This window comes from Rhinolophus ferrumequinum, chromosome 8, assembly GCF_004115265.2.
Source record: "Rhinolophus ferrumequinum isolate MPI-CBG mRhiFer1 chromosome 8, mRhiFer1_v1.p, whole genome shotgun sequence".
Classification (NCBI taxonomy): domain Eukaryota; kingdom Metazoa; phylum Chordata; class Mammalia; order Chiroptera; family Rhinolophidae; genus Rhinolophus; species Rhinolophus ferrumequinum.
The window spans coordinates 78,468,051-78,484,210 of NC_046291.1; the positions used below are offsets into that span (position 1 = coordinate 78,468,051).

Here is a 16,160-nt window from a genome sequence, read left to right on the forward strand (position 1 = left end):
TTTGAATATGCCAATGATACTGCCTTCGGTTTCTTTGAGAAACGTGGTTTCTGGCCTGATATTTAGTGAGGAATTGGGGAAGGATTTGTTTAAAGGAGAATAAACATCATGGGACTAATGTAATGAAGCACTAAACATTTAGGAAGTAGTTTGGTGGTCTTTTCTATCTTTTAATAATATGCTAATGATCACAATATCAATTTTTGGATATGGTGGTTACTAAGAGTGCTAAAGGAGATACGAGCAGACAAATCATCTTCCTGGTTGTGACATTTAAATTCAGCTGAAATTCAATGATTGTAATAATTTCGTTATCTAGTTTAGTTTGGGAATCAGTGTTCTAATTTATCATAAATTTTAGGTAATCCAAATTATTTACATTCAATATCTATAAAAGTCATTTATGCAGAATATATGTGTATATATACATATATACACATATGTGTATATATACATACATATACATATATATATATATGTATATATACACACACGCACATATTTGAAGTAGAATGGAAAATTCTATGTTAAAACTGTACTGAGCATAACTTTATCTTTTTGGATGATTAAGATGTCAATTCAGGTTATCATAATAACAAAAAAAACATTATAATAGTTATTAAAGGGAATATGTGATATTCCTAGCTAACAGAAAATAAATTGACCTATTCATTCATTCATTTAACTCATATTGCTTTAGCATAGTGTATGTCTAGCACTGTTCTAGGTGGGAGTATAAAAATAAAAGGCACAGTATCTGTTTCCAATTATTTCACCGTTGTGTGGGTAGGCAGATGAATAAATAATTAGAATATAATGCAATAACTCATAAAGAAGAGAAAAGAGAAAATGTTACTATTTAAACTAGGGTCAGAGAAAGTTTCCTAGACAGGATGGGTGGAGTAAGAATTAGCCAGGTAGTGAGGTGCACATCAGAGCAGAAGGTGCTTCAGGCAAAAACAAGCCTACCAGAGAGTGGTAGATGAGGGTAAAAGGGATCAAATATATGGTGATGGAAGGAGAACTGACTCTGAGTGGTGAACACACAATGTGATATAGAGATGACATATTGCAGAATCGTACCCCTGAAACCAATGTAACTTTACTAACCATTGTCACCCGAATAAACTTTAATTAAAAAAGAAAAAAATGAACAAGCTTTCCTGGAAAGCAAAGGCACATACAAGAGAATGTCACCTTGGGAAGAACCCACATTGTTAGAACAAATTAAGTATACATAAATGTGGAACTTTAATACCAGTTCTCTTTATAGCATAAAAAAGCTATGAATATTCAAAACAAAACAAAACACAACAGCAACAATAGAACAAACATTACAAGGCTTCTGGCTTGGACAAACAGGTAAATAGAGGAATAATTTCCTGAGAATATAAGGAATTCAGGCAAAGGGGCAGACATAAGCAAAGGAAATGAACAATTTGTAGACCTATTAGGATTGGGAGTCCCCATATAATAATGATGATGATGAAGATAATACCACTTCTATAGCATTTTATGAATTAAAAAGCCATATTTGAATTTTATCAATTTAGATGTTTGTACTGTTTACTCAGAGTCTCTGGGAAAGACGATTATTTTTACTATTATCCTTACAGTATAGATAAGAACATTCATCCTCAGCCTGACTTCCTCAGGCTCGTTTCGGTAATTAGATATTAAAGTGGGGATTAACGCAGTTTTCAAGCTTTGATTCCATAGTTTCTCTATTTCATCACATTAGAGTTTCTGGTAACAAAATGATCTTGGATTCTGAGCATGTTCTTCAAGAACCATCCAAACAAGGGATAAGAAAAAGAAAAGAAAAGAAAATTACACTTCTTTTTTTTCCATTTTAACAATTAGCTTTTTTACAAATTTTTAAATACAGATGATATGAGTTTTTTGGAAATAAAAAAAAATAAACTGCCTAAATCATTGCAAGCATATTTTATTTTTATTTTTTATTATTTTCAGGTGTACAAAGCAACATAATTGTTAACCGTTTATACTCCCTCATAAAATGATAACCTCCCTCCCCCAAGCTACTACCCCTTTGAAATTGTATATAATTGTTACAATACCATCGACTATCTTCCTTATGCTATACTTTACCTCCCGTGACACCATACACCATATAGATAGATAGATAGATAGATAGATAGATAGATAGATAGATAGATATATCAATATCCATATATATGCGTATATAAATATATATATATACGTATATATATATATGTATATACACGCACACATGCATATGTATATTTGCTTGTAGTTGACATACAATATTATTCTACTTCAGCTTTAGTTGTGCAGTGCATTGGTCACTTTATTTTTAAAGTATATTTTCATTTGTTCTCCTTTCCTACTAGTCTATTAGCAATGCCATAGGGAAAGAATAGTAGATGATATTTGGAATTTGCAATATAGTTTAATGAAAATACATTGAAGGACACTTTATACACTCAGTATCTGTATCAATTATTGCCAATATGTATAACAATAATGCAAATAAATTAGGAAAAAACACATTTATGCTTATGTACCTTGCTATTCCTTCTTCCTTGGATGCCTTTCTGCTTTTTCTCCAGTTGGAATAACTTTCCATTCTTTCAACAACAGCAAAAAATACCGCTTCTTTTGTGAAGCATTCCTTAGTCGTGCCTAAGTAGACACCACATGCTGAACAAATAACATTATGCAACTTTTGTTTATTTTTTAATTATTTGTTTATTTTTATTGAGGTATAATTGATATATAACATTAGTTTCAGGTGTATATCTGACTATATATTAAAACTATCTACCTCTCTATCTGGAAAGTGAATTTCTTTTGTGTAAAGTCCTTAGTTTAATCATTGTTTGTACCCAACAAAAATTACTAAATTCACTGTAGAGGCAAATAATAAATAGGCAACTGGATGTACACAGCATATAGGGTTATAACTACAGGGACACTGTACCTGCATCTATGCACAAACCAATATATTGGTATGTAAATAACCTGCATGTTTCAAAGAAAGTGTCATACGGGAACTTTTGTTGTGAGGAAATGAAAGGCATACCTTGAATGAAAATTCAGTTTCAGATTTCTGTGGGGAAACACAGAAATATTTTATTAAACTAAACTGTCACGTAAAACAAAAACAAAAACATTATCCTACCAATGTTGTAAACTATATTCCCATATTTAGGCAAAAACACAGAGGACATGAACATCAAGAATTGATTTTATAACTCCAAATCAGAAATAATTGCAGCTGGAGGAAACTTCTCTGAATTTTTCCCCCAAATTCAGAAATAAAAATAATAAAAACTGAGAACAGACTTCTATTTTAATTTATTTTAAGTAAGTATATTAAAGTATAAAAGACATCCTCAGGAATAACAAAAGCCTGTTGTTATGGTTACAAACAGATGTTCTTTTATAAATTTACATTAGGTTGTAACTTACAGAATAGGTATGATTTGGGGTTAAGATTTTTAGATGTGATCATAGGTAAACTTTACATTTTATATGGGTGAAATTTAGAACTCCTTTGACATTTTAACTGAAGTTTTCATTTTTCAGCTTTACTTATTTATAAAAAATTACAACATTGAATAATTGCAGATTCAGGCAAATGTAATGCTCTTCTCTATACTCATTTTGATTTTTTTTTAATTTAAGTTTATCGGGGTGATAATTGTTAGTAAAGTTACATAGATTTCAGGTGTACAATTCTGCATTACATCATCTATAAATCATAGGTAACAAACCAAAAGAAAAAAAATTATGTGAATACTTTTATTCCTCCAACATTATAGTTGCATTTTGGAGGTTTACATCTGTTAGTTTTGGGCATCTATAATTTGTTAACACTTATGGAAATATTATATATATAACTTTGTATACTTAAACAAGCGTGTTTAAAATTATTAGAAGGCCCAACACTGGTCTCAGCCCCACTCCACTCCAGTACCATGGTGGTAACGGGTAGTTTTACTAATCTGAGGATACTTAAAAGCATGTTATATGTTATCAAAAAATAATAAGAAAAGTTTGCATGATCTTATGCTTTTTAGAAGCTGCAATTCAGAAAGATACCAAAAATTAATTTGGGAATAGCTGAGCAAATAAGTGAAATATTGCGTGATGTTTTACTCCTTGAGTGTCTATAAACAAAATCACTACTGATTTCCTTTCCCAGGTATTTGTATTGGATTGACTGCTGTGAATATCCTCACATTGGCCGTGTTGGAATGGATGGAACCAATCAGAGTGTTGTCATAGAAACCAAGATTTCTAGACCTATGGCACTAACAATAGATTATGTCAACCATAGACTCTACTGGGCCGATGAAAATCACATTGAATTTAGCAACATGGATGGATCTCATAGACACAAAGGTTGGTTCAGAGGCACAAATTATTCAGTATTTTACCAGTGCATAAATTATGTATTTAGAAAAAAACATATATATTCATTATATATACTTTCATCAAATACATTTCTTAATTTAAGGTTTCATTATTATGCTCCTTTCTGACAACATTGGTAAATAAGAAATTAGATATGTCAGAATTTTTATAATCTTTCATAAAAATCATTTTGCTACTGTCTAGGTTTTCTCTGATTGTACTTTTCCAAACAGTTTTCATAGTAAATTAGCAATGTTTTTATAAGTTAATATAAGCATGCATCCTAATTAAATTTAAACAAAAGAATATTAAACATAAGGCTATTAAGAATATTAAACATAAGGCTATTATTGCAATGTGGCAGGATTGGGTTTTCTTAAAAATTTAAGTAAAAGTATAGTTTTTTAAAGACACTGAAGCAATATTATTTAAAAGTTATTTATTATATTATATACATGGTTAAATTTATCATCATCTAGTCAACAATGGCAATGAAAATTAACATGGAAAACAGCTATCAAATTAGACTAACATTCAGGAATGTTCGTAATTTAAATATGAATGAATACAAAATCATACAGATATTTTATTTTCCTGTATGTTATAGCTGAGTATATTAAAAAACTCTAAGTATAAAGCAAGTGAATGAAGCAATTGGATCTGAGGGAAGAGTTAGGGATGAGGGAAAAGTCATAAAGAAAAAATAGCTGAGGATGAAGGAATTAAAAAGAGCAATGGAGAAAGACATAGTAAAAAAGAATGGGGTATAGATGAAGATGACATGGATAGAACAGAAACCATGAAAAATTCAAATGACCATTTGAAATACTTGAGAAGTAAGTGGCTATTTAGGGATTAGATTTTTTTTCCCTGAATGAAGAAGAGAAACACATTGTTACTGATTTTTAATGACCTAATTACACCTTTGTTCATATGTGTTTTCATCTTCAACCATCTCATTAAGTACAAGCATCACAGAGAGATACCAAATAAAGCTTACATGTTAGTATGGTTTAGTTAATTAGGTTGTTTTCTTCTCTGCAGTAAGCTTAAAACAAGACCCCTGAAGGAGGGAAAAAAGAGGGATGGTAAGGAAGAGAGAATTAATGATAATCTAATCATCATGTGAGGCACAGAAAATGTATACAGTCCAGAGAAGGGTGGGGCCACTGAATGAATGAATGAATGGATGAATGAATGAAAAGTAAAAGTCACTGAAGTCACACTTTTTCATAATTTTGCCCTAGTCCCTCTCAGTTAATATTTAAACAAATATATCCTTCTAACTAAAAATGCTGACAGAAAACTTTTAGAGGTTTTTTTTTAAGGGTAAGAACATTGAGGTATGGGAAGTGTAGCTAGATGAGTCATTTATTTAGGTGTTGGCATTCCAATTATGGATATAAAGAAACTCTTCAGAATGTAATTTGAGTGAAGAACGTTTTAAATATCACTTTAGGATTTTAATTACAGCAAAAGTAATGTTGACAAATCGAAATCACACTTAGCATTTAACAGTTATATCTCCTCCAAAGAATCAATAATGTAATGTTTTGGAACATTTTTAGATGATTTAGTGGAAAGTTTTATTTTGGTAATCAGTATTTTTCCCATGTATCCATGGACCTGTCCGTATTTAGCATCTATATAAAGTACTAGGTTGTTGTGAATGTATTATTTTGTGCTAAAATTTCATGTACAATAAAAATGTAAACAATGTCAAGCCAGATGGATGAACATTAATAACATATTATAGGGCAAGTATTTTCCTATTATCATTTAAACCTCTTTTTATTTTTTAAATGGTAGTTAAAAATGTTGTCTATTAGGAACTTCTGATTTCATTTCCTACTCATTTTTTAAAAATGTCAGGCATGTAGATGACTAATGCTTTGAAAACTTAATACAAAATTAAATGCATGTAAATGGATGTTCCTCAATCATGGTTCTTTTGTTGACTCTGGGTAGAGAGACATATATAGCTGGGAAAATGGTACAAAATCTATTAAAACGAAAAATGTTTGGTGGAAAGATATTAAAGTATGATGTTACTAACATTTTAAAATTTGATTTTGAAAATACCTTGAGGCTTGAAGGGAGAGAAAAGGAAAGTGAAAGAATTGCTACCTTTAGAAATCTTTTCTCCTGAAAGCTTTCTCAGAAACACTAATGAACAATTCATTAACTGTCTTATCAGGCATCTGCCAATATCTCAATGCAAGCCAATAATTACCTGGTAGTTACTAGTGAGCTGCTAATTGCAGGCAGCTTGAATTATGCCAAATTCCACAGCCAATGAAAAAAAGCCATCCATTTACCATGCTTGTGAGAGAAATGGGATTTTTCTGATCCTTGCATTCACCTCATAAAGATACAAAGAATACTGTGGTTTCTTATGTGTGTATTTGGAGGTGCAAAATGATACTTTTATATCAATAATAACTTTTGTGTTAGTTTGATCACTGACCACTTCTTTCTCTTAACCAGACTAGAAAAATTATTCTCATTTATTCTATGTATTAAAACTGGAACTAGAGCTCATCAAAAGAATGAGGTATACCAACCCTGACAAAGTAATTTGAGAATATATGGATGAATGAGAAATGTCAGAATTATGGTTCTTTTTTATAAGTCAAATTTTAATAATAGAGAAAAATTAAACTTTGAGTAGGACATTCCATTTTAGAAAGCTTTTCCCCAAACTATGTTCTGATTTAAACCATGTAATAATTCCATAAATGAAGCATTAATTTATTTGTCCAGCCCGGGAATTTCTAAAGGTTCTGAATACGTGTTTTAAACAATAGATCAGATTACCTCTGAGGTACATGTAACTTGCAATTTGCTTGAGTATTTTAATCATATTTCTTTGCTACCTCCTCTACCCAACATACCTTCTTACCAAGTTCAAACACTACACTGCAAAACTAAAACTAAAACAAAGCAAAACAGAAACACATCAATCAGTTTGCTAGTTTCAGAACATTAAGTTGCAGTCATAGTCACATGAACCTCTCCTTAGTGACTATGTATGTCATTCGATTGGTTTTTATTCTAATAATTCTATAAGGATGTGAAATATAATAATAATGATAATTATATAATACCATAGAATAGTATACATGCTGCTGGATAACTGAGTCAGTTTATTGTAAATCGAATTTTCAGTGATTTATTTATTTATTTATTTATTTTTTACTTCTCTGATTCCTTCCCATTATATCTGCCCATTCATTCATCCGTTCACTATTCATTCAACAAACATTTACTGATGTATCTTTCTGTGCTACACACACATTATGCTAGATCCTGGAGTTACATAAATGCATTAAGTCCCAGTCTTTAAAGCACATGTAGTTTAATGGGAAAACTGAGGTACAGATAAAGATGTAAATTAGATTGGGGTTAGACGTATATGCAAAATACTGTGAAAATGCAGGTAGGGGTAGGAAAGCCTTTACTGAAGTGTGGAGAAATCTCAGAGGTATAGTGCAAACTCTCCATATGGGGAAATGTAGGAAGGATTCTTCACACATAGGGAGTCACATGTGCACAATGTAATAGAGTCTTGAAACAGCATGGGGTTTATACAATTTGGCTATGACCTGAAGTCCTGTAATAGGGAGATAATGACATTAGATGAAGGAGGGCAAATTGGGGTCAGATTGTGACAGGCCTTGTATGCTAAATAATTTGGAATTTATCCTTTAGGTTACAGGAAGCCATTGATGGAGTTTAGTTGATAGAGTGCTATTATTAGATTTGACAACTGCATGGAAAATGAAAGACCCTGGAAGGGCAACCAATTTAAAGGCTGTTAAAATATTTTAGGAGAAAATACTTGAAGTGATTATAGCTGTGGGAATGGAGATAAAGTTTTATGTTCAATAATTATTTAGCAGAATAAATAGGAGAGATCTGTAAACTTGACGTAGCAGATATATTGGTGGTCAAGTTGCAAATATTAAGTGAATGATTTACATTATTATCCAGTTAGCTAGAGAAAAAGAACCCACTATTCTGATGACTTACTAATTTCATATATATATATATATACATTTTTTAAAGAATTAAAAAATACCAATACTAAATATACTTTAGAGATTATTCTTTTTTTAATTAAAATTTATTGGGGTGGCAATTGTTAGTAAAGTTACATAGATTTTAGGTGTATAGTTCTGTAATGCATCATCTATATATCACATTGTGTGTTCACCACCCAGAGTCAGTTCTCTTTCCATCATTATATATCTGATCCCCTTTACCCTCATCTATCACCCCTCTCCCCCCTTACCCTCTAGTAACCACTAAAATATCATGTGTCTATGAGTTTTGTTCCTTCATTTGTTTGTCTTTTTCAGTTTTACATACCACATATCAGTGAAATCATATGGTTCTCTACTTTTTCTGTCTGACTTTTCGCTTAGCATTGTAATCTCAAGACCCATCCATGTTGTCGCAAATGTTACTATTTCATCTTTTCTTATGCCCGAATAGTATTCCATTGTGTATGTATACCACAACTTCTTTATCCATTCATCTACCGAAGGACACTTTGGTTGTTTCCATATCTTGACCACTGTAAATAGAGCTTCAGTAAACGTTGGAGCACATATGTCTTCATGGATAAATGTTTTCAGATTTTTGGGGTAGATTCCCAGGAGAGGGATTGTAGGATCATATGGTAATTCTGTTAATTTTTTGAGGAACCTCCACACTGCCTTCCATAGCAGCTGCACCAATCTGCATTCCCACCAACAGTGTATGAGGGTTCCTTTTTCTCCACAGCCTCTCCAACACTTGTTACTATTTGTCTTGTTGCAGATAGCCATTCTAGCTGGTGTGAGGTGATATCTCATTGTGGTTTTTATTTGCATTTCTCTGATGATTAGTGATGTTGAGCATTTTTCCATATGTTTATTTGCCATTTGTATGTCCTCTTTGGAGAAATGTCTCTTCAGGTCCTCTGCCCATTTTTGTTGTTGTTGTTGAGTTGTATGAGTTCTTTATATATTTTGGATATTAGCCCCAAAGTTCTGTTTGATGAGAGGTACACTAATTTTAACAAAAATATCAGCATAAAAGGAATTCTAAGGATGTGTTTAAATACTTTCTATTGTATGTTTTCCTAAAAAAGCATTTCAGAACACATGATAATTACCTGGAAGAAAGATTTCAAAGAGTGAATCTCTCTGCTTCTACTTTCTCTTGAGATATAAAATATGTCCAATGAGAGTCTTGGCAATTTCAGAGTGTTCCTCAGATTAAAATGCTTAGTTTTTAAATTTACATGTCTTTATTTAAAAAAAGAATGATTCTAAATATATTATCAACAATGATTCGAAATAATAATATTCTTCTTGTATGTCTATTTATTTGGGACTGATTCCTTACCCACCCTCAAACCACAACTCTCCTCTTAGAAATTTAGGCTTTGATTTTGGATAAAGAGTAATAAACCTTTGCTGGAGCAAAGGTCTTTAAGTGAAAGGATATCCTCAGACTGGAGAAATCAAACCCTTAGGATCATAAAGAAGCTTGGGGAAACTAAAAAGGAGGGTAGGTTGTGGTAGGATATACTGCTAAGTACCTTTCATACTCTGATATGTGTAGGTAACTTCCCTGGATCTCAGTTGTATCATTTATAGAAATAAGGGTGCTGGGGGTAAAAAAAGACATCAAAGGAGAATTTCAGAACTAAAATTCTAAACCTTCAGTTAAGTGGATCACACAACCCTTTCAGGATCTTTGACAGAAATTTTAATTTTAGGTTCCTCTTGTATTTAAGCCTGAGAGAGCCTGGAAATCTGTAATAACCAAATGCTTCCTCGCTTAGCCTTAATGAAAATCTCAAATTGCCAATTCAAGCCTCAGTTCTCTCTATTATTGCAAAAGTTGTTAACATCTTTAAAAGTTGAACACTTGTGAATTTATCAAATCAATAAGAGAGGAGAAAGCCTATATTCCTGAGCATTACATTGTAATAGATGTTTTGCACATAATTGTTTCATTTAATGGTTTTTGGCTTACAATGGAAATTTTCTTAGCCTGCTATTGTGGTTCCAAAAACTAAAACCATTGTGTTATAAACTCATATTTTTATTACAAGCTTATGCTGTTTAGGAAACCTTGCTTGATGCTATATATGCTCTTTTAGTCCTTCCATCAGGGAACACTATGCTAGATACCATTAAAGCCATTTTGCAGCAAGGAAATGAGTTTAAAGAGATTAAGTAATTTGTCCAAAGTCAAATAGCTGATAATCAGGAGAATCAGAATTTGAATCAATATCTGTCTGTCCCAAAGCCTGCTTTCTTTCCATTCTCCATACAACTTCCTTGTTTCTGAACAGATAATTGACTGAAAGTTTGTTGCCTCCTTGTTATATTTTCTAATAGCAACAATTATAACATAAATTCACACGTATACAAATAAAGGTATATCTACACTTGAGTTTCTTCAGATTCATTTAAATAGTGGACCATAGATAAATTGCAAAACATATGTGAAACAAACAGGTGTGCCACAAGAACATAGCTATTATAAAATAAAACATATATCTCATTAAATACAAATATTTTTTTGTGTTTGTTTATTTGTGGGAGTGAAAGTAGCAATAATGTTGCTTAAGCATCTACATCCTGCTTCAGTGGGACAGTTTGATGTCACATTTTGCTATTCCAAACTATGTCTCCTGCCTAGAGAAAAGTTTTTAAATCTTATTTAGAATTTCATGTCACAGAATTCCTGAAATAAAGATATTTTGTCCTTGATTTTGCGCATGTCTAAAAGCACTGCCTCCTCTAAATAAATGTCCATAAAATAGATTACAAATATCTCCTAAGAGAAATTTCAGCCATAACTTTGCATGTCTACCTTAACTTAGAGATTCTGTTTTCCATTTAATGAAAAAAAAATCAAATACCAGAAAATTCTATTTAAGCCACAATTTCAGTCTGACCACTTGTATCAAAGTACATAAATTCAGATTTAGATTTCCTCATTTTCTGTTAGTTCTAACATCTTATAGAGGTAGTTAGTTTCTTGAGAAAAGATTAAAAATACTGTGTGAATAGTAATAACACAAGGGTTTAGCTAAGTAAAAGATATGTTTGACCTTGAGTTTTAAAATGTATTTGTTCTAGTAATGTTTTTCACAACACTCTTCTTTGTATTGTTGCCAAAAAAACAGGGTCTTTGTGTATGCGACATGAAAGTATTCAAGGAGGCACCAAATAAGCCAAACAAACATCAGATTTATTAAAAGAAATAGGATAGTGCACCCCCAAGATGGGAGTGGGCAGGCCAGGAGAAGAGCAACTGCACTGAAGAATAAACGGGCTTAGGAATTTATTACCCTTAAAATCATGGCTGGAAATATTTGAAATTTAGAGGTGGCATTATAGGTATTCCCAGGCAGGTCCTCACTGACCACTCCTTTCCATAGGGAGGTGGGATTCTCTTGTCCTTATAATTTAGCTCTAGCAGGAACTGTCATGGAGATATGAGGGGTGGAGATGTTCCCTGACCGTATTCTAATAATATTAGAACCCATTACAATTAGTTAAAGTTCACCTTGAAAGACAAGATGGCGTCCTGGGTCTGCTCTCAGCCTTTGAAATCTAGTTCTGGCTGGTCCAGTAGCTGCACTTTTTCTGAAGAATGGCCTCATCTTCTTCTTCGGTTTCCTTTCACCTCCTCCTTCATTTCCTCACCGCTGTCTCCCCACGGCCCTATTCTTTGTGCCTATGGTACCAGTATCACGGAATGATTTAACCTTGAGTTAAATCAGTTGCTCATGTATATATTTTATCCAGCATACTGGGAAAATACATTTTTTTCCATAACTACTAATTTCTCTGAAGAGGAATGGTTGTGTATGTTTCTAAACTATAGTTTACCACTGAACTGTCTTTTGTTCTGTGGACAATTTGTTTAAAATTTCATGCAATTATGTTTTCTGTGACTCTTCATTCATACCTCTAGTCCTGAAGATCCTATATTGAAGTGTCAGTATTGTAGTCCAATTCTTTTGCTCTGGGAAACCAGAGGGGACAGCTCTGTGTTTAGATTTAAAAATCCAAGTTATAACCCATGCACTGATCATCTAATTTATATTAGGAAAGGAATCTAGATCTCAGCATATTACTGATAAAACAGCCTAAAATATGTTTAAAGGGTTTTATTCTGGGAGAGGGACACTTAAAAAGGCAAAGGGAGTATTTTGTGCTCATATATCCTAAAACTCACAGCTGTTGCATATTTACGGAAGCCCACCAATAAAGAGGAGGGAATCTACTAAACAACACTTCCCAATTTTACAATATTTTAGAGTATTTATTTCTTGGTAAAATACTGCACTTAAGTACTTTTGGAAAAAAAAAAGAAAGAAAATCCCTATCATTCACAGTCCATTACAAACAATAGATTTCACAGTCTATTTTGTGCCAATGGTGTCGATGGGCTGTTGTTTACAATATAATAAAAGTTAATGAAAGGGAGCAAAATACAATTCAGGTACTATATAAATGTTTCTGAACAAGCAAAATAAACTGAAATTAACTCATTTCTAAAAAGTCTTAGAATTTCAGTGTAAATCACATCTATCAGTTTTGTCCCTTGAATAGGACATGTTACATTAAACTGTGTATGTGTTTAAATGAGTTATTTTACAAACGTCATATATGTTCCATATACATTTTTAAATAGTGAAATTTTAAGTATTTCCCTAGTATGGGTTTTTAGCCACTTTCAACAACCTTATCTGTCCCAAATATGGCATGGGGAGGGGCTTGGTAGATTTGGCATTGGTCCAGGTTACTGTCATTTAGGCAAGTTGCTTTGCTACACTAGAATTCAATGTTTTTTCCATAGATTAGGATGTCTAACCAATCTGTGATTTTATAACATATCTTAAAGGAATTGGGCTGAGGTTGGAACTGCAGCCAATGATGACTGTTCTATTTATTCCCTCACTTACCTCTACTTACTCCAAGTACTACTTAGGATACATTTGAAAATGCTTGTAATATATTGTACTCTTCTCTGTTTTTATTCTAGAAGCATATTTATAGTTGTAGGACTGTGGGAAGACCGCATACCAAATTCATGTCAAAGGCTCTTACTTGATGTCTGTCCCAAAGGCAGAGTGATATTCAGAGGCTTCACCTTTCATTAGGACTCTCTAACAAATACTTTCCTAACGCATATGTATGTGGAATATCATAACTCTTATATTTAGTACTGATGGTTAGCTCTGAAAACACATTTCCCAGTGTCTATAAAGAACTATGTCACCAGCAGAAAAGCCCAGAAAGTTTCAAAGTAACAGGAATATATCTTTCCCAAATTCATCAAGCAATGTTGCTTTGTTTACTTCAGAGATTAGAGAGCAGTGTCATCATTGAGAGAAGATACTTATAGATAGAGTCTAGTTTTCAAAATAAATGTACTAAAATGAATGAATGAATGAATGAATGTACTATAATTTGCATTGTCTGCTTACACTCATTACATACTCACATCCATTAACAAGAATATTATTTTTAGATACCAAATATTAAAATGGGCATATCTGACCTTTTATTATGAATAATTTAAAAATATATAGGTGAGAGAGGAGGAGGAACTGAGTTGTATGAAGCTGAATAATCGTAATCTCGATAGAGAATATTTATTACCTGAGGTGACAAATGATCAAAAGGAGGCAAGAAATAACTAGAAAATGATGGACAAAGCATGTCTTCAGCCTCTTATAAGGGCTTTCATCTAAAGAATAATTCTAAATAATTATGTATGTTATCTTTATACACTACATTCATTTTAAAAAGTCATTTTTGACATATTTAAGTGTCCCACTATGAATTACTGCAGTAAGGAGGGACACAGGACTATCGTTTGGACATTTGATCAGTGTCATGTTCAATAGGTAGCCTCATTTAATAGACTCACAGGGAGTATCAGTTCAGATCTGCTATGCATTATGCCATATGCTCAAAGAAAGGCTTTTATTTGCCCCACCACCCTCAAAGTCTCACTGATGGATGAACTTTTTGAAAGATCATATTTTTTACAGAAAAAAATAAATTTTGGACATGCTATCATAATATTTGGAAATGTTGGCTATCCTTAGTGTCCCTGTCATTTCTTAATGCTTTTATTCATTTTGAAAAATAAATTTTGGATCCCTTGGCCTGACATTTTATTAACCAGGGTTGTATTAAATAGTAGGCAGGATAAATGTTTATGAAGGCAAATGTTTAAACAGAACATTTTGTAGCCTGTTGTAGATGGTTCAGAGGAAATAATTATTAAAAAATAAAAAAACATTCTGCAAATAATAACGCTGAAAGGGATAGATAATTACCGACAAAGAAAAAAATAATACTGGCTCTAACATTATATAAAGCACACTCTTTTTTGATTGAGTGTATGTAACTAAAGCTACAGTCATTCTTTGGAAAGTAGTATACTGTGGCTATTTTGCCACCCACCCACTCTTCTCTGTTACTTTTCATAAACTAGAAACCATTTTCACCCACCCACTGACGACTGCCATAAATTTTTCACTTTCTTTGGCATGTTAAATCACATTCTTCCACAATCTTATCATCTCTTCAGCAACCTACTCTTTTTGTAGTCTGTTTAATCTCACCTCATTCTTTTCAATGCTAATTGTTTTCTTTTGTTTCATTTTCTCCTTTTTGGATTTCATGCTCTACTCCTTTAATTCATGACCTAGCTTCTCTACAAATCTTGTTGTGTATTATCTTTTGAGAAAGATATCCAGGAAAATTGTTAGTATCAACGTCTCTCAGAAGAGAGGGTTCATTAGCATCCTGATCCTATTTTTTCCCTGAAGTCAGATGTTTTAGTCAGGCTAGTTTGCACAGTATTGCCTAGGGAATGGGATTCATTGATGACTTTTGGAATAAATATGTGATATATATTATTATATATTAGAAATTTATAATATATCACATACTAGAAATATGTGATATATATTGCATATATATATATGTATGTGTATATATATACATATATATATGTATATATTACACATTTTAAGAGATGTTATCTATGCTCAAGCAGTAGTTCACCATAATCAGAAGTGTCTAGATGCTGATGCCAACCACTTTGAACACCTCTTGTAATTGCAGAAGTCAAGTGTGACTTGTATTCATCTTTTGTTATTGGTATATGTGTACATTGAGAATTACAATTTTAATCCAGTTTTCCTTTCTTAAAATGTGTATACATTTGTTTGGCACCACAGGTATAGATAGATAGAAAGATAGAGAGATAGATAGATAGATAAATAGATAGATAGATAGATAGATAGATAGATAGATAGATAGATAGATAGATAGATAGACAGATACAGATATGAAAGGTTAACTGGAGGGAATTCTAATTATCCTTCCTTTGAATCGTGGTCATGGTCCATATGACTTCTGTGGACTGCATCACCCTGGCTCTTTCACCTTCTGGCCTCATGTTGGATTTAATCCATGGGAAGCATTGATAGTTGATTACATGGTGGACAAAGGAAGAAGTAATATTATTTATTCATCCCCTTTCTTTCCTCGCCCAACTACAATGATTTAGCAGTAACTTAGTTCCTCCACCAAATGGCCTCTACTCTTGGTAGGTCGCTCTTGTCCCTTATCTGCAACTTTCAACAGCTTCTGGTAACAGAGCTAGGAAATAAAACCCATCATCATTTGCTTAGCCATTCCCAAACCTCTGTAAATAGT

At 32.4% G+C, this 16,160-nt stretch overlaps 1 protein-coding gene across 1 annotated transcript in view; it reads left to right on the top strand.

The window, feature by feature from the left end:
- The window catches only part of LRP1B (LDL receptor related protein 1B), a 1,793,989-nt gene that overhangs the window by 1,574,000 nt on the left and 203,829 nt on the right, over window positions 1–16,160 (top strand). Inside the window, exon 60 of the mRNA XM_033112843.1 lies at window positions 4,193–4,392. Within this exon, the coding sequence (XP_032968734.1) occupies window positions 4,193–4,392 (200 nt within the window). The remainder of the gene's footprint in view (window positions 1–4,192; window positions 4,393–16,160) is intronic.